This window comes from Rousettus aegyptiacus, unplaced genomic scaffold (assembly GCF_014176215.1).
Source record: "Rousettus aegyptiacus isolate mRouAeg1 unplaced genomic scaffold, mRouAeg1.p scaffold_m13_p_3, whole genome shotgun sequence".
NCBI lineage: Eukaryota > Metazoa > Chordata > Mammalia > Chiroptera > Pteropodidae > Rousettus > Rousettus aegyptiacus.
Genome location: NW_023416306.1, coordinates 131,787,632 through 131,809,216, shown reverse-complemented (window position 1 = coordinate 131,809,216; position 21,585 = coordinate 131,787,632). Strand labels below are relative to the sequence as shown.

Sequence of the window (21,585 nt, the reverse complement as noted above, 5' to 3'; positions counted from 1 at the left end):
GTTATATTATCAAGAAAGAAAGAAGAATGGATGTTGGGTAGACAAACAACAGATCTGCCATAACCTGTTTTCAAGAATATAATACTTATATTAGAAAAACCAAATTTCAGTGACACCAAAAACTATTATATAGGATATACATTTAAAAGATCCCCAAACTACAATTTACTATGTGTCTCATTAATAAAAACAATAAATCTTCACAATAGTGTTTTTCTTTGGATTTCTCAGCAGGACACATTGGAAACAGCTATTAGGTTTTGTATATTTTCAATAATTTGAAGAATGAGTTCTTCAAAACAATGGAGAAAACAGACATTAAAAATTAAATCCTGTTTACTTTTGGAGATAGAATCAAAATAACCACAAGGACAATTCAGTGGGTATTTATGGAGCTAGCAAGAGCAGAATATACTGTGTTGGATGATATGATCTATGAATGAACTTATTAAAATACTCGTTTAGTATTTAGATGGAACAAGATAAACTGATGAAGCACATGAAACAATTAAATAGTTATCATAGCAATGAATTGTACCAACTCCAGATATAAAAGACCTATCCTGGAGAGAATGACAGGCATCTTAGGTTAAAGTTTTAAGTATTAGGTATTGTCCATTTGGGCTGCTATAACACAAATGGCTTATAAACACAAATTTATTTCTCATGGTTCCAGAGGCTGGAAGTCCAAGATCAGGGTGCTAGCGTGGTTAGCTTCTGGTGAAGGTCCCCTTGTCTGCAGACTGCTGACTTCCTGCCATGTCCTCATGTGGTGGTGAAAGCTCTCTCGGGTGGGTGGGCATTGGGAGTTCTTTTATAAGGCCACTAATCTTATGCATGAGGATTCTGCCTTCATGACATAATTGCCTCCCAAAGGCCTTACCTCTTAAAGCCATCACAATGAGCATTGGATTTTAACGTGAATTTGGCGGGGGTAGGGAAGGAGTACAAACATTCAGATCAGAGCAGATATAATTCCTCTGCTTGTATCCTATCTTTACAAATTAAAAGAGATAAGAAGACGGAGAGAATTTTATTGTCTAAAACACTGGTAGGCAGTAATCTGCAGCATATACAACTATAAACCATGAAATACATTAATGTATAAGATGGAAGTGTTTCTGCTCTGTGAGACCAGGTTTTTAAGTGTTCTCAGGTCGCAATCATATCCACTGTTCACATGATACTGTGCTATCTAACATATTTACTGAGAGCCTCATATTTACTATACACATTAAGGAGAAAGTTCATTCACAAGTTGCCACTTAGATGAGAAAGTCTAGATTTTGGCTTCTTACAGCCATGAATTTCAAATCTGGGGAAAACCCAGACTTGTATTTTTTCCCTGTTCCTTTCATAATTACTTATCAGTAACCAAACCCTGTGGACTTTGCTCCAACTAATAGAAAACAGGAAACTACTGAGACTCCCTGTGAGAAGAGGGCCAGGCTGCACCCTCTGTGACCTCACCCCTTCAGTCTGAGTTGTCCTTGGGGCAGCAGTTGCAAACAGCTCCATATGTGGCTTTGGCAGTGAGCATAGGAAGTGCAAATGAAACCAACTAATGCAACAGGGTCCATTAGCCTGGCCTTTTGAGCTCAGAGAGCCATCCTTTGAACCTTTTATGATAGTGTACTTTTGGACATCCTTAGGGGAGAATAGTTAACACTCTGATCCGGTAATGTCTGATATAGCAGTGGAAATGCCTTTGGCACTCTTAAATAACTGCTTATTTGAACTTATTGTAAAATGATTTAGCCTTTCCCACCCATTATTAGTTCCCTTTGAAGCTATTGTGCTCAATTTAAGTTCTCCAGTAAAAGAAAAATGGAAATTTCATAAGTTGCACTTTCTTTATATCTACTCAGTGCTGATGCAGCTTTCTCATATTTTGGTTTTCTGTCCCCCATTCTGCACCCCTCCCCCTCTGCTTTCAGGTGAAGGTCTCCCACAGGTTTATTACTTCGGACCATGTGGGAAATATAATGCCATGGTCCTGGAGCTCCTCGGCCCTAGCTTGGAGGACTTGTTTGACCTCTGTGACAGAACATTTACTTTGAAGACTGTGTTAATGATAGCCATCCAGTTGGTAAGTTGGCATTGCTGTTCTGCAAAAGAATAGGCGGGCTCCACAGCCACATCCTTGTGTCCCTTTTGGTGATTTACCAGCTGTAGCGATACCTAGTGAATGCACATTCCTAGGCTTGATGGTGTTCTAGGAAGCTGGCTGGGGCAAAAAGGGCTAATCCAAAGAAGTCACTGCATCTGCCCTTTGCTCTGTTTTAAGACTTTGCACCTTGGAACAATACTTTTCCCTTAACTGAAATGGAAGCATGTAATTTAGATTAGGGAGAAAGGATGATTAGGTGAAGTTGTACAAATGCAAGTAATTTCTCAGATGTTTTATTTATAGGTTTTAAACATATGTCCTCCCTCTCCCCTTATTTTTGCATCCAGGAAAAGATTGAAGATGTAACCCACTGCCCTAACAGTCAGATTCTGAAATTGTATGACCAAGAACCCACCTTAGTTAGTTCTCTGACTTCCATTTCTCACCAGTAAGAGCTTAAGGAGCAGTTAAGATAGTTCCTTTGAGAAGTTTGTCAGATTCTCAGGGGAAGGATGCAAATGAAGCTTTATTGGTCTGAGACAGTGATGTTCTAACTCAGTTTACAGCAAAAACTTGGAAATGTTGGAAAATTGACCTTGACTTTTGTATCCAAAATTTAAATGTCTGAGCTTCCCTTTCTATACTAAGTAAGTAGAAAGAGAAGCTTTGTAGATAGAAATGAACTTAATGAAATTTGAAATAATTTTATGATTACTATTTTGGGATATTTTTACATTCACATATAAACTACACTCCTCCCTCTGCTGCTAATTAACTCTGTGGTATCAGTCCAATATTAACTTCTCTGGGCCTCACTTTCCTTATTACTGCAACAAAGAGAGCTGGGTTGGGGAGTCCTAGTCAACTGAGGAAAGGAACATGTGGGTCGGAGGTGAACATAACAGTGACACCTGCCTTCAAAGACGACCAGCATATTCTGATATCCTGTCTGGGAATCATTCCTGCCTTTCAAATTCTTGCTTTCTGAAGAAGCATAAAAACAATCCTATTCATCATCTGCAAATTGTAACATTATAAGGTAAAACTGTATATTATTTCAACTGTACTTCCCCACTCTTTTATCTTGATATTTGTTATGTATATATATGTATCAGAAAATATTTTCTGGTTTACAGGAACAAAGTGACTCTGAGTGGTGAAGAAGAAATGAGTTTTATTTTCATTTCAATAATTAAAACCTTGGGTTGATAAAAGAAAATGTAATGTGTTTTTTAAATAAATTTCTTTGGAGTATTTCCATCATTGTTTTTTCTCTTTTAGCTTTCCCGAATGGAATACGTACACTCAAAGAATCTCATTTACCGAGATGTCAAGCCAGAGAACTTCCTGATTGGCCGCCAAGGCAATAAAAAAGAGCATGTTATACACATTATAGATTTTGGACTGGCCAAGGAATACATTGACCCTGAAACCAAAAAACATATACCATATAGGGAGCACAAAAGTTTAACTGGAACTGCAAGATATATGTCTATCAACACGCATCTTGGCAAAGGTGTGTTTATTTTCTGCTCCTCAAAAGGACAGGTTGTTAAAACAACTTTTTATTCTAATAACACTTTTGTCCCCATTGTGCATTACAACTTGCAATTTTTATTGCTTCACAGGTAAGTGATTTTTATACTTAAAGACTTAAGATGGTAAGTTAGTGACTTTCCCGAATATTCGATTGACAACTTAAGGATTTTAATTCTTTATGCAGTTGACTCTTGAATAATACGGGGTTGAACTATGCAGATCCACTTATATGTGGATTTTTTTCAATGAACATTGTAAATATGTCTTCTATACGATTTTCTTAACATTTTTTTTCCTCTGTTTGCTTTTTTTAAGAATACAGTATCTAATATTTATAACATACAAGATACATGTTAATTGACTTTACATTATCAGTAAGGCTTCCAGTCAACAGTATGCTATGCTATTAGCAGTTAAGTTTTGGGAAGTCAGTTATATGCAGATTTTCAACCATGCCGCGTAGGCCACAAACCCTCCTAACCCCCATGCTGTTCGAAGGTCAACTGTACTGTGTTTCCAGAGCTTAGTTTCTTAGCAGTGTGGGTACTTGAATTATCAAGGTCATAGCATTTTATTAAATTTAGTGATGAGTTTGGTATGAATGACCTCATATATGACATCAGGCTGGTGTCTACTTTGAGGAAGAGCACCTCACTAAAATATGAACCAGGCTGCTGGTCACTGTGCATAATTCCATGAATAATTCTTTAAGGAGGAACCTGTGTCTTACTCAGTGAAAATATATTTGCTTTTTCATGTCTTACATTTTATTCAGGATAGATGGTTTTCACAAATAATTGCAAGAAGCTCTAATAAAGGCAGAAGGCCTTGTTAGAGGAACTAGTCCCGAGGAGACTATTGCAGGAGAAGCCTTAAGAATAGTGGAAGGTCAAGTAGGCAGGGCCCTGGGCCCCTTGCCAACTTCTCCAGAAAAGCTTCCCTGTGTATCTGTTTTATATATTGGTCTTTCATGGAAGATTCTATTTGGAGAAAAGTTTCCAAGGTGATTGAAAAAATATATTTGAAAATTACCATCCTAGAGAATAGCCAAGTAAACAGAATATTATCAGGTTCCGTAATCCTAGACATAGCTAAGTGTATCAGTTGTTTGAACATTAGCAACCGTCATACACTAGTAAGCATTTTAAAGACTAGTAGCTACGAAGTTGCTTAATTGAGTAAACTGCACAGCTATTCAGCTGATGACTAGTATTAACAAAGAATAAAAATGACATGACAAAGTAATATAATACAACTTGAGTTGAAATCATGAATGCTGTCAGAATTTTGTCCATAACCACATGGAAATCCTCACTTAACCAAGTGTATACTTTAAAATTAGACTAGAAAGTCCTCTGCTACTTATTATCAGTGTTACTTTGGACGAGTTACTTAATCTTCCTGAAACTTATCTGTAAAATGAAAGTAATATTTCACAAGATGTTTGGAGGATTAAATAGGTGATATATATAACACAAGTCTCTTGGATAGTGCTCAATAGTCCCTTCTTTCTTTTTATAAGGAGACAGACTGTGTTGTAAAAAGTCGTAATTGCTTGATTTAACTGACAGGCTCTAGAAATTGTTGTTCCAGTGCCTGCTTCCTGGGCTCAGCAATTTGTGTTCTAATTTTATTATTCTTGTCAAGAAAAACAAAGACAAAGGATGGGTACCTGTGTTATGCCTGTATAGGTACAGCGTGATGGTCAAGAAAAAGGGATGCAGATCCCGGCATTTTCACTTAAAGCAATGTGATTTTGGTCCAATAACCTTCTTCCCTCAGCCTCAGTTATCTATGAAGTAGGTATGGTAATAGTACTTTATATCATAGGGTTCTGTGAGATAATGCATGTAAGTGTTTAGCATAGTGCCTGATAGTAGTAAAGATTCTATAATGGTAATTAGCATTTATTTATTCAACAGACTGTTTTAAGTAGTTGCTGTTGTCGGACTAGGTCTTTTCATTTCTTGGTGTAGCCATTTCTGCCGGAACTTTGAGTTTATCTCCAAACTTGGACTTCCTAGTTAAAATTTTTCGGGTTAGATCCAACTTGTCACCATATTTTATTCTCTCAGTGTTACAGAGAATACATAAAGACTGTTGTCAGATGTCCTTTGAACTCTGATTAGAGTCTCAAACCAGAGAAGTTTCCATAGGAACTCTTAATTCTATTGGTTTTTAAATGTGTAGCATCCTTTATATTGTAATGAAGAACAAGGGAAGTGAATCTTCAGATGATTTGAAGAACATTGCCTATTAATTTTGTGAGAAGAGAACAAGGGAAGATGTCTCTTAAACCTGACATCACTTCCCATTAAGTATTCTTTAATGGCTGAAATTAGAGCGAGAACACCGAGTCAACTAGCCCCTTTCCTGCAACAAAACATATTTGACTTAAAATCAGGGATGTGATGCATGTAAACCAAGCACATCTTTCTGATTGGTTGAAGGCAAGCCTTTATGGTGTGAAAGAATTTTGTGTCCTGCTGGTCTCATTGGTATTGAAACCTTCTTTGAAAGTGACAGTGTCCTGCATGAATAAACAAGTACATGTAGAAATATTGATTTGAACAAATGTGGAATGTCCAAAGAAATTTGGAAAAAAAGCATGCCACTTGTTTTTACTTTTTTTTTTTTCTTGAAAGGCCCTAAAAGCTTAAATTATTATAGGTTATTTGAGAACTGGAAAATGACTTTTCAGATTATCTAAATCAACCACTTTATTTTCAGATGAAGGCCCTAAGTAGGTGACTTGGCCATGCTTAATTCCACATGGATTAAATTAATGGAAAGGATGGGTCAAGATCTAGATGACCTGACTCCAAAACCATTGTTTTCCCTGTTATCCCATATTCCACAGCTATTTTTCATGGTTCTCAGTATTTGAAAGTTACTTCGTTACTTATTCCAGTGAGCTTAAATGTGTTTATTATTTTTTTGTTTTTTTATTTTTAAAAAATCTTTTGTAATGGCTTTGCTCTGAAGAGAAGTTGGCCTTTTTTTTGCAAAGCTGATGAATATTGAAAATGTGGAGAGTTTCGCCCTCTAGTGCTCAGCTAACCAAAATGCAACCATTTGTCCAGTGAATTTTTTGTTACCAAGGGGCCTCTTGTTACAGGAGGTGGATATAAAAATGGAGAGGTGATGAGTAGGTGTGATGTAGTGTGAAAAACTGCAGGGTGTGGTTTCTCTATCTGCCCTGCTTTGTGGGAGACCTCAGTTCACCCTACTTGTTCTTTTTTTTGTGTATATCTATAAGCTCTGTTAAACTATATTTGTCTAATGACTTTGTTTTCAATTAGGTATAAAATTTATTGCAACCACATTCAGGCAAGCCATGTAGACAGAAGCTTCTGGTCTTGCTGTTTTATTTTATCCTTTTTAAGATTATTTCAGTTGACTTGCATCAACTCAATTTTTTATTACTTATATATCTTGTCAGGGTGCCTCCCCTACCCCCTAGTGACCACTTTTGCAAAAATCTTCAAACTGCAATTTAGAAGGTTGCCTTTTCTTTGTTCATTTATCCTGTAGAGTACTATTCACTCTTTTTCATGCAAATTACCCAAAATTGGTGGCAGCAGTTAAACACGTTGTGCTTTTGTATTTTGTTTAGTCAAGTAGCTTTCCCTGCCTCCCTGACGCTTAGGTTTTACTTTCTGCACAATTAAAGCACAGCTGAGTTTAAGGTTGCCCCTTAGTTTTGCTTCTGTAATTTCTTTTGATAAAGCCCTAAATTTGATTCTGAAAAATAAATACATAAAATGCCTGAGGTGAACCATAATTGGCAAATCAGAAATGGAGGCATGTACTATTTATATTCGGTCTGACAACCAAAGGAAGTATAGGATGTTTTTTTAATCTTTCCAGTTGAAAGAAAAACTCAGCAACTTGTTTTATATGATAAGCTCCCAGAATACAGGGATCCTGTTTTATGTGCCCATAACGGGCACCTTAGTAATAAATTTCACATCTTTCTGAAGGTGGCTATGGAACATGGTACACATGGAATGGAGCTGAGAGATTATCACTGATGTTTGCTTATATCAAATTAAGTTTTGATATGAGTTTTTATTCATTTTTTTATGACTAATGAAAAACACTAGCTGTGTATACTAGGCATTCTGCAGCTCGTGCCTTCGCGGTCCTAGCCAGCGTGGATTGTTTGAACAGCTTCAGCTGCTTAATCTGCTGCTCTCTTTCCCAGATGTAATTCACCCATATACAGGAAATAATGTTTCATTTAAATGATCTTATTTTCAGGAAGGTGACAGCATTGAGTGAGGGGTGGTTAATCACCATTTACTGATTTGAGAACCTGGTTTTAGTTTAGGGTTTACTCTTTTCACTTGATATTTACTTGCCAGTGTTAGATTGAGGCAAAGGAGGTACACCTTGGTTTTTTCGGTTTGATCTAAAGTACTATCCCTGGTTTAGATATACAAAGAATTAGTAAGCAGCACCTTTCCAGAGCAGAAGGGTTTCCGAAAGGACAGCTTGGTTTTGAGCTTCTTTCTGCTTTAATAACTTCAAATGTAATGTGTGATCTGTCTTCCCTTTTAGAGCAAAGCCGGCGGGATGATTTGGAAGCCCTAGGCCATATGTTCATGTATTTCCTTCGAGGCAGCCTGCCCTGGCAAGGACTCAAGGTATCCTTGAAAGTGCTCAGCGGAGGGCTTTCTTTGAATACTCAATTGTTAATGAAGGGGTTGCTGACTTGATGTCTGCAAGAAGCATGAAATGGAAGATTGGTTACAGAGATGGGAAGCAAGAACTCCTTAGATTAGTTTATATTGTAAATGCTCATCCGGGCTTTGGAAGCTCTGTTTTGCTGCATTTGTCTTCTTCCCCTTCTGAATCCTGCTTCCTTGTTTTTGAATTTTCCGTGATCTCCTCCCTGGTTCCCTCCCAGCCTTGGCAGTACTGCTTTTCTCTCTGTCAGTATTCCTCCTCCACTACCATTATGTAGCAGGATGAGTGTTCCCAGTGTGTTGGGGAATTTCTGGAACAAATTGATGTCAGCAGCTGCTACACATTTTACCAGCAAGACCAGCAGGGCTGGGTGTGCCCCTAAGGGGAAGCAGGAAATATTTGTTCATCCTGTTGAGGCTACATGCCCACCTGGATTAAAATGAAAATCCAGGCTTAACATTGCTATTCAAGTATTTTATTGAATAAATGCCTATGCAGACAATAGCCATTCCTTGTGAAACATGTAGGTTAAATAGACTTCCTTAGGTATTAGTATAGTACATTTATGTCAAAGTCGACTATTAATTATAACCATTGCAATTACTCTGTGCCTTTGACTGATAGACTGGAAAATGGTAAGCTTCTAACTCATCCTAAGTCCCATTAGATAGTTAAATGTGAGACATATTTTTGAACCGTAATTTGTTTTAACACGTTAATGTGGAAAGAAACTTAATACGTAGTTTTGGGTACTCCTGTACCACCCAGCTCCCTCAGAAGGGTGGAATAGAATGATTGACTTGCTGTCCTCTCTAGGACATTGTCCTGAAAAGTAAGGCTTCTGTCCCTTCCCTTTGGGAAGATTTTATTTCTTTCCCTTTAAATTCCTCTCTTAACATCTCCTCCAGGATCTTCTCCTAGTCATATATATCTTGTCATCGATGTTGACAGTTGTCAAATAGTTTCACATTCTGTTTGCTCATTATATAGCCAGTGTATTCATGTATATATTATTAATTGCTTGAAACTTTTTCACGGTCCATGAATTATATTAGTGGTAGTTGTAGATCTAAAATTTCTCTAACTCACTTTAGAATATGGTGGAGCCTCAAAGGAATCCCTTGAGACCACATCGTTGGTCCAAGCTTCAGAAGCCCTCTTTTTATAGTCCTGAGCAAACCAGATTCGGCTGCTTTGAGCCACTGACGTGTATCAGACCTGTCTGTTAGTCATGCCTGTATCATAGATAACATTTTTCTCTCTGGAAAGGCAATTTTTTTTTTTTTAATTTCTTGTTCTTTTTTCTATTCAACTTCACAATGAATATGTTGTGGAGCCATCTATCTGTCCCCACTTGGGTTAGCAATATTTTTAATCTTATGGAATTTTCTAAAAAAGAGAAAGCTAAATCACTTTTTGAACCCCAGTAGCCATGAGAGATTACTAAGCTGCTACAATTTTGAAAATATTGCTACATGATATTTTTATTTTCTTATCCTAGCCATTTGTCTCATTATATTTGATGGCATTTGTCTTAGACTACTAAATATGTTTGCAAGAAAAGCTTTCTAGAGCAGAGCAGATGTATTATACATATCTAAATACATCATCTCTACTACATTTCTTATTTGTTAGTGTTAGAGAGAAAAACAATTGAGATTATCTAACAAATCCTCCCAGTTTTATTGAAACAATCATCGTGTCCCCAAACATACAGGACCTCCCATACTTAGCTCCTCTTTCTAAATAACTCTCTCTCTTCACTCTCTACAGGCTGATACATTAAAAGAGAGATATCAAAAAATTGGTGACACCAAAAGGAATACTCCCATTGAAGCTCTCTGTGAAAACTTTCCAGGTAGGGTGCAAAAAGGACACCCCAGCCAGTGCAACTAAAGCTTTGAAGTAGGTGAAGGCCATGACTTGGTACCTTTAGATAAGGTGCTCTCCAGAAAACTTACATTTCCCTTTATTGTTATTTAGATCAAGACAGGTTTTGTCACTTTCATTTGGTCCATAAAGAAGACACCAGTGTCAAATAGTCTGTACAGTATTCCTTGCTTGGCCCCAAGTTTCTCCCGGTGGGAAGCATTCAGCTAATGAGCATGGCCTTTGACCTTTTTCCTCACAGAGGAGATGGCAACCTACCTGCGATATGTCAGGCGGTTAGACTTCTTTGAAAAACCTGACTATGAGTATTTACGGACCCTCTTCACAGACCTCTTTGAAAGGAAAGGCTACACCTTTGACTACGCCTACGACTGGGTCGGGAGGCCTATTGTGAGTATCCTCTTTGCTCCTCTTCACCTGAGACCAGCACTGCCTCATCCCTTCACTCGTTAGGTTTTCTGCTTAAAGCAATGGAGAAGGACATTCCTTTGACTGTAGACTTTACACTTACCAACTTTTTCAAGTGATGCCTTAGGTTTCTCTTACTAGAATTAGGAAGTAGGAGTAACTCCATTTATATGTTTTTAAGATTATGACCAGTATGTCCTAAGATAGCAGAATTCAAGCCAGTTTTTAAGAAGTTTCATTTGTGTGATCCAGAAGCTGGTGCTAAATAGGCAGTTAGTTAAGGTGCTTGATTTCAGCAGGGGTGGAGCCCAGCACCACAGGAAGCTTTAGAATCGCCCTTCTGGCCAGTGGTCCACAGGGCCTGAGAGCGTGCTAACAGACATCGCTGTAGGATTTTTTTTTAATTTTCAAAGGTAAACTACTCTCTAATGAACTATCGAAGACAGAGTGCCTCCCTTTTACAGATAAGCAAACTGAGAAAACAAGAAGACTTGAAACTGCCCTTGGTGGCTGAATATAATAATTACTGTCCTGTTAGAATTAGAATGATGCTGTCCTTTGCAGAGGCACTAGGTTAAACTTGTTTTCTGCATTTGACTTTTTGTTTTATTTTTCCAGCCTACTCCAGTAGGGTCAGTTCATGTAGATTCTGGTGCATCTGCAATAACTCGAGAAAGCCACACACACAGGGATCGGCCATCACAACAGCCTCTACGAAATCAGGTATGTGTTGGACTTTCATTGTTTCAGACTTTCCCTTTATTTGTAGCTAATGTTAAAACCCAAATTCTTTAGTTTCTCTGCTTAAGTGTATATATTGAAATTAAAGAAAAAGCGCTTGCCATTTCTCACTGATGTGATGTGGCATTCTAGCAACCCTCAGGGTTTGTGTAATGGCACTGAGATGTAGCCAGGTGCCTTACATGAAGCATCTACTCTAGAGGATCTTGGCCTGTCACAGTCTGTTGGCTGAAGGGACCTGCTGGGCGTATAGGATGTATAGGCTAGTTCACTTTGGGTCTTATCTGCAGACCAGTGTGCAGCTTTACCAATGCTGGGTTTTCCTTGCTCATTAGAATGGGTGGGTAATTTGGACTTAGAGCTCACCGGGGCATGAACTGGCACCTCCACTGTACCTCTGTCCCTGTATTCAACTTAACTCTAGAGCTGACCAAGATCTGAGATGGACTTGCATTGAAGACTCAACTTTGCTTTAGGCCACTTCAGAGAAGACCATACCATTCGTCCTTCATGTTTATGGTTTGGGAAACTAGCAGTCTGGATGAGAGGCTTCTCTCAGCAAACACATACCAAAAAAAAACAAATCTGACAACATTAAAAGAAAGGAGTAACTGATTAGGTAGTGAATATTATGATTCGTACCTTTATATCATAACATATTGCTTAGAGAAAAATGAGGATCCAATAGATAAATAAGCAAAGAATAATAAACAGATAAACATATACATATGTGCTTGCATGCACACACAAACACAATTATTATCACCTATCAAATGAGCTTGTTCCCCCTCACCTCGATCTCATTTTTGTATTTAGAAGTACACGTACACACATACTTACAGTAAGTACACAAATATAGAAAGACTCATCAATAAGTACATACCCTTAGGAAAATGTGTGGCTTGGCAGGTAAGAAAGCATGTAACGGAAGGAAATCTTATATGTTAGATAGTAGATAAAAGAGAGGACAAATAGGCAAAAAGATGGGATTTAGCAGACTACACTAATCGGGTCCATAGTTACAGGCTTTAATCAAAGTAGGTGGCTAAGAATTATAATTTGACTGACTTCTGGTCTGACAGTGGAATACTGTCAGTTTCTGCAGTTGCTCTCTCCTACACTCTTATACATTTCTCTTGACTTTGCAAATTGTGACAAGTTCTCTAGAAAGTAATTAGATAAAGTTATTCCTCTCTGATAAAATAATCTTACTTCTTGGAATCAATCATAATAAAACAACCCAAGAGGTAGATTTTAAGTTATCTGTGTAAAACTGTCACAATGTCTTTTATGTAGCCAAGTTTTAGACATGACTCACGTATCTAGTTATAAAGGTATGGTTATGGATTCATAGCCTTAATAAACTGGGTTATAATACAGTGAATTGTAATCCATTTATCCAGTGGAATATTATGTAGCCACTTAAAAGAATATTTAGGAAAAATTGTAGCAACCTAAAAGTGTTTATGGTTTTTATAGTGAGGAAATCACAGTACAAAATTAGAAATACTTCATGATTCCCCCTCAAGGGAGGGAAAGATGAGACAATCAGTGGGAGAAGATAATCCCAAAGTATTAACATAAGTAATGTTGGAAGAGGGTAATATTTCATTTCTAAAACTTGGCTACATAAAGGACATTGTGACAGTTTTACACAGATAACTTAAAATCTATATCTTGGGTTGTTTTATTATGATCATGGGTGATATTTTTTAAAACTATCCTGTAATGAAATTATATTGCCTTATAGTGAAAAATGCATTTAGATAGAAAATGGTATATGGAAAAATAAATTAAGTAGTCAGTAAAATCTAATCAGCATATCTGCCTACTCATGTTTTTTGGAATATTTTAAAGCCAAAACATGTTTCTTTTAGTTTCCTTGGTCTTTTCTGCTTCAGCGAATTCATAATCAGTGCTGCTGTTTTGAATGGATTTTTAAAATATGGTGGGGGGGAGTGGTTGAAAACTAAATTGCCAAAGGGGTATACGAGCTCATACTTAGTACCTGAGTAAAGTACAGTGAATTTCAATGTACGTTTAAGTGAAAGGTCATTAAATTAGTGTATATAATTAGAAAATCTTATCTGAAAGGCAATAAGCTTCCCTTTAAAGAGTCGAATCTTGAAGATCTCTCTGATTTTTTTTTTTCCTTTTAGGATTTTTAGTATCCCATGGCTGCTAAGGGACTGAAATTCCCCCACATTAATGCAAATATTACACCTCCCTCCCAGCAGGATTCTGAATCCTTGCTGGGTAGAATTCTTTCTGCCCTCTGCACGGTGGGTAAATGGATTTCTAGTGTCTCTTCAACCTCTACACTGTTTCTTAGTCTATAGTCTCATTGCTTTTGTTCTATCTTTAAGGTTGTTTTCTTTTGCTCTTTTTTTTTTTTTAAGAAAAATTGCAGCTAAATATGTCCCTTTTATGACTAGAGATTGAAAGCAGTATGATTCTTTTAGACCAATTTTTTTTTCATTTTGAAATCAGCAAAAGAAGAAAGTAACTTCTCTCCGTGAGAGAGAGAAAGATATTTACTTTGGTGACCACTAACATTTTTTTAGGAACTTTGACTCTGTAAATCTTTCTGAGAGCCTACTGTGTGAAAGTAGGGACACAAAGGTAAGTAAGGAGTCTGTGTCTTCTAAGAACCGAAGAGCAGATAAGCTAAGTAGCCAGATAACTATAATACAAGGCAGAACAGATCAGCCTCCCAAATCACAAATTATCATCATCGGAGACTAGAGAAAGGAGACATTTCCTCTAGTCTGAGCATGACAAAGGTTTCATGAAAGAAGCTGTATTTGAAATGTTCTTAGAAGAATTAAGTGGAAATGAAAGAGGCATTCCAAGCAAAAAGGAAATAGAGGCAACAACAAATTATACAGTTCCATTTTGCTAAAATATGTGATGTGAATAAAGGAGACAAGAATGGGAAAATAGGTTGGAGCCATTTAATGAAGCTCCTGGAATGCTGGGCTGGAGAATTGGTATTTAATTTCTGCAAAGAATAGATAACAAAGGTTTTTGAACAGAAGGGTGATATGATCAAAACTTTGCCTTAAATATCTTGGCACAGAAGGTGGCAATAGTCTGGCAGCTAGCCTATAGACCAGTAAGAAGACAGTGAGTTCCCTTGAGAGATAAAGGGGGCTTTGATGGACTTTGGTGGACTGAAAATGAAATAGAATTGAAAAATGATACAGGGATATTAATCTACCAGAATTGAGAGCCCACATGTATGCCAGGGTTGAGGGAGAAAGATGAATCAAAGCTGTTGCTGAGGTTTTAAGCCTGAATAATTAGGAGGCTGGCGGTACTCTAATAGAGATGGGAAAGTTGGGGAAGAAGCTTATTTGAAGTTTGAATTTAGGCATCTTGAATTTTAAATACAAGCAGCATATTCCAGTGAAAGATGGCTAGCAGGAAGAGGATGGCTTTCAAAAGAAAAATAGACAGATATTTGGAAATCAAGGCATGAATATGACATTGATGATACTTGCCCAAAGACCCTCCTATTTCTGGGTAAATCTGCCCATCAACTGTGTGGTAGAGGAGTAAGCATGGGGATTAACAGGTTCTGTTTAGTCCCATACTTAGAGTAGGAAGAGAAAGAAGAGAAGCGCAGAACTTGATTTTAGCTTACCCTAAGACTTTGGCCATAGGACATTTAACATTTTGGGGCCTTAGCTTTCTCAGATGTAAGCTTTGTTTTATTTACTGTTGTAGCTCTAACATGCAACAATGTCTGGAGTAGTAGGCACTTGATAAATAATTGTTTGAATGAATAAATGAATTAATCTGTCAAGTGAGAAACAGATGTTTGTTTAAAATATAGATTTTTATTTAACCTTCCATGAAAAATAAATTTCAAACTTTTCTTCTTACTTGTTTTCCATTCGCACAGAGAGCTCTTCTGCCTCATTTGGCAGCCAGAATAGAGCTGAATTGTCTGCTCAAGGGGAAAAGTGTAAAAAAACACAGCAGGCTCTTGCTGGTCTAGAGTGTAGGTCTATTGAATTGAGTACTGTTTGGTTCCTAGATGCAATCATAGGTACCAAATATAGTTTCCATTTAAACTCACCTTTTTTGAATCTGTCTTTTAAAACTATTTTAATACCAAATGCTTAAGAACAATTTTTTGAACATTGATTTTACCTAGCTAGGAAACTGTAATTAAATCATGAGTTTGGATGAAGTAAATATTCCTAAAAGCTAGATCCATTCAGAAAGACCCCAGTGGGTTAAATCTTGTCTGTCATATTACCCTTGGTATTTGTCCTTTCCCAATTCCAAAATGGTGAGTCTTTCCAGGGCGTTGGTTCCTTCTAGAGAGCTCTGTGTTATAATCCCTCAGGAAGGGGATGAAAGCATTAATAGTTTTTCCTGTTTCTACCTGGCAAAGCTTCCCTTGCATTTTCTGATCGACTTTGATCAGGAAGTCTGCCCTGCTAGAATCTAGAGATCTGATATTGGAGTGCAGTATATTGTACCGTTGCAGGTTTTTTGTTCAGTGTGGTTGTTCAACACACTAAATATAGAATATTGCATTGACCAGGATATATATGCAGCAGCACACTTCCTGCCCTTTCAGAACTTTAAATCTAAGCTGGAGACAATCCTTAGTCAGGTAAATGCTACAGAGGCATATACTTCCATGATTCAGCCATCTTAATAGTTCCCTTTTTCTACCATTGACTCCTTCTATTTGTAGGTTTTCTGTGGGCATATGAAGAAGGAGAACTTGGCCTAGAAGTTTAGGGGAAACAGATCTGTTTTGAAGTTAGAAAGAATCCCATTGACCATTAAGTATTATTAAACTCTACCAAACAGGGTATCCTGCCCCTGGTAATATAGAATCCCCTAATAATACTTGTTTGTTTTTATATGCACAGCATATGTTTAAGGAAAAGAATTTATTCTCTATAATTTTTTACCAGATGAACTGTTTACTTGCAAATTCTCCAGTTTGGCTAGACAGGAAAATATGAATCAAAGATCAGTAAAGCTGATCCCTCATCTTCCCAGAAGAACCATATTTAAATTAACTCGGTTCCTTATAAACATACAAGAAATAAATAACAAAACCTAAAAGAGTCAAATCATATTGAGTTCTAAAGATGTGCCCACAGTAAAAGAATGGTTCAGATTCGTTCATTTGTTGTATCTAGACTCCAGGGGATTAGGGAATATAGAGCCTTAGAAGAAAAATGTTTTAGTGCTGTGGTGCTTTCTGAACGAAGCTTGTTATAAGTACAGCTTTTCCAAAGGGGAAGTTAAGCTAGATTGCTAAGTAGCCAAGATGGTCAGAGCTCTTCATATAAAAAATATCTTTAGTATTTTTTTAAAGTCTAGTAACCTTAAAAAAAAAAAAAGATAAACAAAGAAGCTAATTTTTCTATTCCCTTTTATAGAGTGGTGCTTCATTTTCAGCCAGGTTCAAAGTTTGCTAGCTGAAGGAGCAAATGTGTTTATTCAGAAGTAACTTGCCTCTTTTTGACCTCTGTGTAATTTTCTAACTTGCCACCTACTGTCTAGCAGGAGCCCAGGTGTAGAAAGTGTGCATTCACCCTGCCACCCTCCAGCATTGAGCTCAATGCAGAATAAGATTGTCCCTCCTCATTTCTGGAATCTTAACTCCAAGGGGGAAACAAGCAAATGCAAAACTGAAATACAATATTTTTCTTAGTTTCTTACCTTTTTATCACCTAGTCCCTGCTGCTCACCTTTGGTCTTAATTCTCTGTTCCATATTAAAAATTTTTCTCTGTGTGCATTCTTCAGTATTTTGTATTGCAGCAAACACCCTGTGTTCTGGAGTAATCCTGACTAGATAAATCATTCCCCAGGGGAAGTGTCTTACGCCATTTGAGTAATAATAGGGCAGAGTTGAGTAGAGAGTTTCAGACCTCTAGGACGGTTCCTGTGATTTTTCAGAATTTCTCTAAATTGATACTCTCACCTCTGTGGGCCTGCATAGCATGGAGCTTGGTAATAATCCCTTTCAGGTTCTTATCAGTGATTTTCAAACATTCCTGATACATGATCAAGTATGTAGAATACAAGAAGTTCCTTTTAGCACATGTAACAGGTTATATGGAATAACCCCTGTCTGGCATAGGAAAATTGGTTCTGTTTCATGGGCTTAATAGAAGGAAGTTTTTAATTTTGTTAAAGTATATATTTCAATAACTGTATCAACTTTTTTTTCATTTCATATCTAAGGTTCATTATATCCTCAAAGTTTCTTAAGATGTTTCCTTTATCATTCTTCCTGCCCCATTCTTTCTTCTTCATCTACAACTACATTAAAAAATTTTTTTATCTTGGAAGTGTGATAAGCCAGAATGGAATCTAGTGTTTTCATTGCTAACCTTTGATACTATCCAGTCTCTATTATTGTTATAGTTGAAGACTCTATAATGAGGCCTGGAATACTGACATGGGAGGCCATAATGTTCTGTAGAGATGGCAACTTTTAAAGTATTTGGGGAGATATAAAGTGAAATGGATAAAGTTCTTTGTGACTATAATCGGCATTAAGTTTTTAAAATAACTTTGAAGAATAGGATTTGGGGATTTGTTTGCTACACCTGGAGAAAGATGTTTACCTGCCTTTTGCTTCAGAACAGTAACTTATCTTCAATAAGAATTTGAAATAATTTTCTAGCCATAGATGGGATAGTATCTGAGGGGTTTTCAGACTGTATTTACCTGTCCTCTTATTAATGTTCTCCCCACTGTTTATCCATTAATACCTGCCAAATGACTGCTGGGAGATATTTGTTTCCTCTACCCTAGGCCTAGGTGCTGGTTTTGACTTTTTATACCAGGCTTCTGTGTTTTCCTCAAGTATTTTTTGTTAGCTTTGCCTTTGCTCTGTGGGATTGCTGCTTCCTCATTTCCACACTCACCTACTGGATAGTAAACCAAGCATTTCCACGCAGGTCATACAATCAAAACTGAAGATTATAAAGTGTTCCCCCAAGGAATTCCCACTGCTTGAGATTCCTGCTTCTACCTTTGGGGATTTACACACTCCAGGTGGACCTTTGCTTTTCAAGTAATGCAGAGGAATTGACTTTGCTGAATGACTTTTCTACTCATGGATGCTCCTATTAGCCTTTTAGATAGACACGTGTGCATGAGTGATCTTTGAGAGAGAAGGGTTCACATGCCAATTTCTTCTACTAGTTGCTTAGCATAACTAGTTCCTGTGCTGATCATGCCTAATCATAACCCTGTGTACACAGCATTGCCTAGAATACCTTTCAGGGGAAGGTACACTCGCAGAATGCTGTAGTTGTCAACATTCCTTGGTTCGATTGAGCTCCTAAGCACTCACTTTCTAAAACTGGCAGATGACCCTTTCTACTACATCAACTTTTAGGTGTAAGTCCAAGCCCTTAAATTCCAGAAAAGAATAGTCGTAGAGCTTAGCATTATGATGAAAAGTAATTCCTGAAATAATAAACCTAACATACGCGGTTCACGTTTGTCCCGTAGTTTTATTGCTTTCAATGCACATAGAAGGCATCGGAAGGTAGTGGTATAGTATAGTATGTTTTTCCTTTGTCACGGTGAGAGCATTTATGAAGCAATCAGGAATGTTAACATTTTTCTCTCTTTAAAAGGTAAGTGGCACATTACTTGAGCATGGAGATAGAGTAACTTCTAGGCCTTTGAAAAAGTCTCGCTATTTTCATTAGAACAAAACTATTAGGACAAAAATCTCAATTATTCCAACAAATTATTTATTTAGCTAGAATGAATATAAACAAATACACAGCCCTGTGAATCAGATAGTAGCATCAAACCAGACTTCTGAGATATATTTCAGTAAAATGGAAATAATAGTTGATCAACCGTCTAGTGTTTTGTTAAGCTTAAAAGTATGTGAGTTTTTATGTGCATTTCTTGCCATTTTAAATTTTATCTGCTTTAAAAACAAGGGCAAAAAAGCATTCACGAAAGAAGTAATCGCATTGAACACGTAATCATAGAACTCAACACCGAATGGCTTATAAATGGCTGAATATTTTTAAGCATTTAAAATTTTTGAGAACTTACAGTTCTGTAGTTTAGGAGCTTAAATATTCTACTTAAATATAAAAAAAAAATCAAAAAGTCCTAGCAAGAACTAAAGAAGCTATCACTGATAGATATCAGTTATAGATAGTACTTAATAATATTAGAATACATTTATCCTTAAATCTATAGTAGTGAGAATAAATGAGATTAAGTGCTCTGAGGGTATGGATACTATCAATAAGTTATATAAAATTGTTATGATTATGTTATAAACCAGTCTTATTTGGAAAATGAAACATCTGAAATTCTGCTGGCAGAAATAATGGGAGGGAGATATTTTTGGGGTAGCTTTGATTCTCTTGAATGTGACTAGCAATATAAAATCAGACCCTCTTTTGTAAGAGTATGTAGCAAGCAAGTTAATACAGCTGCCTTTTTAGAGAATGTGCTCATTCCCTGAGGGACATCAGGAAACATGGCCAGGACCCTTTATAGTGCTGTTTCCCATGCGACTTCATATTCCATTAATAAAGATACGTAAGTTGTAGCTGATGCATGAGGCCTTTTTTTAAAAAAAGAAAGCTATTTTGGTGATGTAGATGAGCATTAAACAACTCTTGTCAACAGAAGGGGGAGAGTGAACATGAAGCCTCAAACCACTACTTCACTCTTCCTTTTTTTTTATAGAATACAACATTTATAGCTGTGAACATTTCTAAGATTTATAGCATCTTTACTGGTTTCATGCAGAGCAGCAATATTACATCCCAACCCCTGCTGCTGTTTATATCAGCAGCAATTAAAATTTGATTTACTAATCCCTCGTTGCTGCCTCTCCAACGCCTCATTTTTCATTTTTGTAGCGCCTTAGGACTGTTACAGCTGAGCATCATGATGTTAACACCTCCTTAGCCATCTGGTACGGGGAAGAGGCACCTAAACAGATTCTTCAGAACAAAAATCACATATGAGCAAGATCAGAATAGTGTGAGATCTAAAAAACAGGTAAAAAAGGAGTGAAGAAAGCCTGAATGACAGCAAAGGTGAAAGCAGAACCCAAAAAGGGTTTGAACTGAAAGCCCTGCTTTTGCTGGGAAAAGATCTGCCTTTTGCTTTCTAGAAGAAATAATTCATAGTGGTCATATCTAAACGTTTTCTAATTCTGGACTAGAGGATGTTAGCTAGAGGAATTGGAAAACACTGTGGCCTTATTTTTTCCCCATCTTTTCATATTCTTGACCTGTGAACCTGGTTTGAAGAGATACTTTGTTCATTCTTTTAGCTAAGAAAGCATATTCCAGCCACCGTCACTGCTCATTTCCTCTTAGTTGAAAGTCTCATGGAGGTTTATGTTGAGAGTAGTGGGCTCCCTATTTCAGGTAAAGGCATATTATCTTCATTCCTAATGCTAGGAATTTTCTGTATTGACTGCTTAGATAGATCTTTAATCAGTAAAATGATTTGTAAGTATGATTGTTCCTTTGTTCAACAATCTTAACATTCTGAATTTAGTCTGCTTAGTAGCTACTGAAATTTTACTAATTTGGAAGCTAAAAGGTGATTTTAGCCTTCGATGGCTTTGTCCCCTCTTTTGGTGATTTTTTTTTTCTTCTGTGTCTAAGTCAGGATAGTGTGCTGTAGACTGTCATGTATTGGCTCATTAGGCTGAAATTAATGTAGCCAAGCTAACTTTTTCTCGGTGCTTTGCAGTAGTTAATTTAAAATCCAAAATGAAAACAAAACCCTCAGGGACACTAATGTACTTGATTTTGTTATTGCTTGCTGTTGCTTCACCTTTCCTTCCGTATCTTGCTCTCATGCTTCCTAATGCCTGAGCAGACTGCATCGTCAGAGCGCCGAGGAGAATGGGAAATCCAGCCCAGCCGGCAGACCAATACCTCATACCTGACGTCTCACTTGGCTGCAGACCGCCATGGGGGATCAGTGCAGGTACTTACTGCCTTTATTGCCTTTTCCTGGCCTTTCCAGCTTGGCTAGTAGAATGTTGGCTTGCTCTGAAACTCAGGTTCCTTTAGAATAGAAATTTAGAGCAAGGTCAAGGTGCTCCTATAGATAACTGAATATCTGTGTGCTGATTTTCTGCCTATGTGGACTTGTAAGAGTCACTTGTAGAAAGATTGCTCGTTGTTGTCATTGACAAAGAAACGTTCCTGT

At 37.2% G+C, this 21,585-nt stretch overlaps 1 protein-coding gene across 8 annotated transcripts in view; it reads left to right on the top strand.

The window, feature by feature from the left end:
* Nucleotides 1–21,585, top strand: part of CSNK1G1 (casein kinase 1 gamma 1) — a 147,645-nt gene that overhangs the window by 104,397 nt on the left and 21,663 nt on the right. For 4 of the 8 annotated variants that reach the window (XM_016141084.2, XM_036217974.1, XM_036217977.1 and 1 more), the window contains 7 exons: nt 1,938–2,089; nt 3,392–3,626; nt 8,213–8,298; nt 10,115–10,199; nt 10,473–10,621; nt 11,258–11,362; nt 21,250–21,360. In XM_016141084.2, coding sequence (XP_015996570.1) covers nt 1,938–2,089; nt 3,392–3,626; nt 8,213–8,298; nt 10,115–10,199; nt 10,473–10,621; nt 11,258–11,362; nt 21,250–21,360 — 923 coding nt within the window. Of the gene's footprint in view, nt 1–1,937; nt 2,090–3,391; nt 3,627–8,212; nt 8,299–10,114; nt 10,200–10,472; nt 10,622–11,257; nt 11,363–11,804; nt 16,769–21,249; nt 21,361–21,585 lie in introns of those variants that run through there. The other 4 variants (XR_004950020.1, XM_036217978.1, XM_036217979.1 and 1 more) reach the window with 4 other exon arrangements.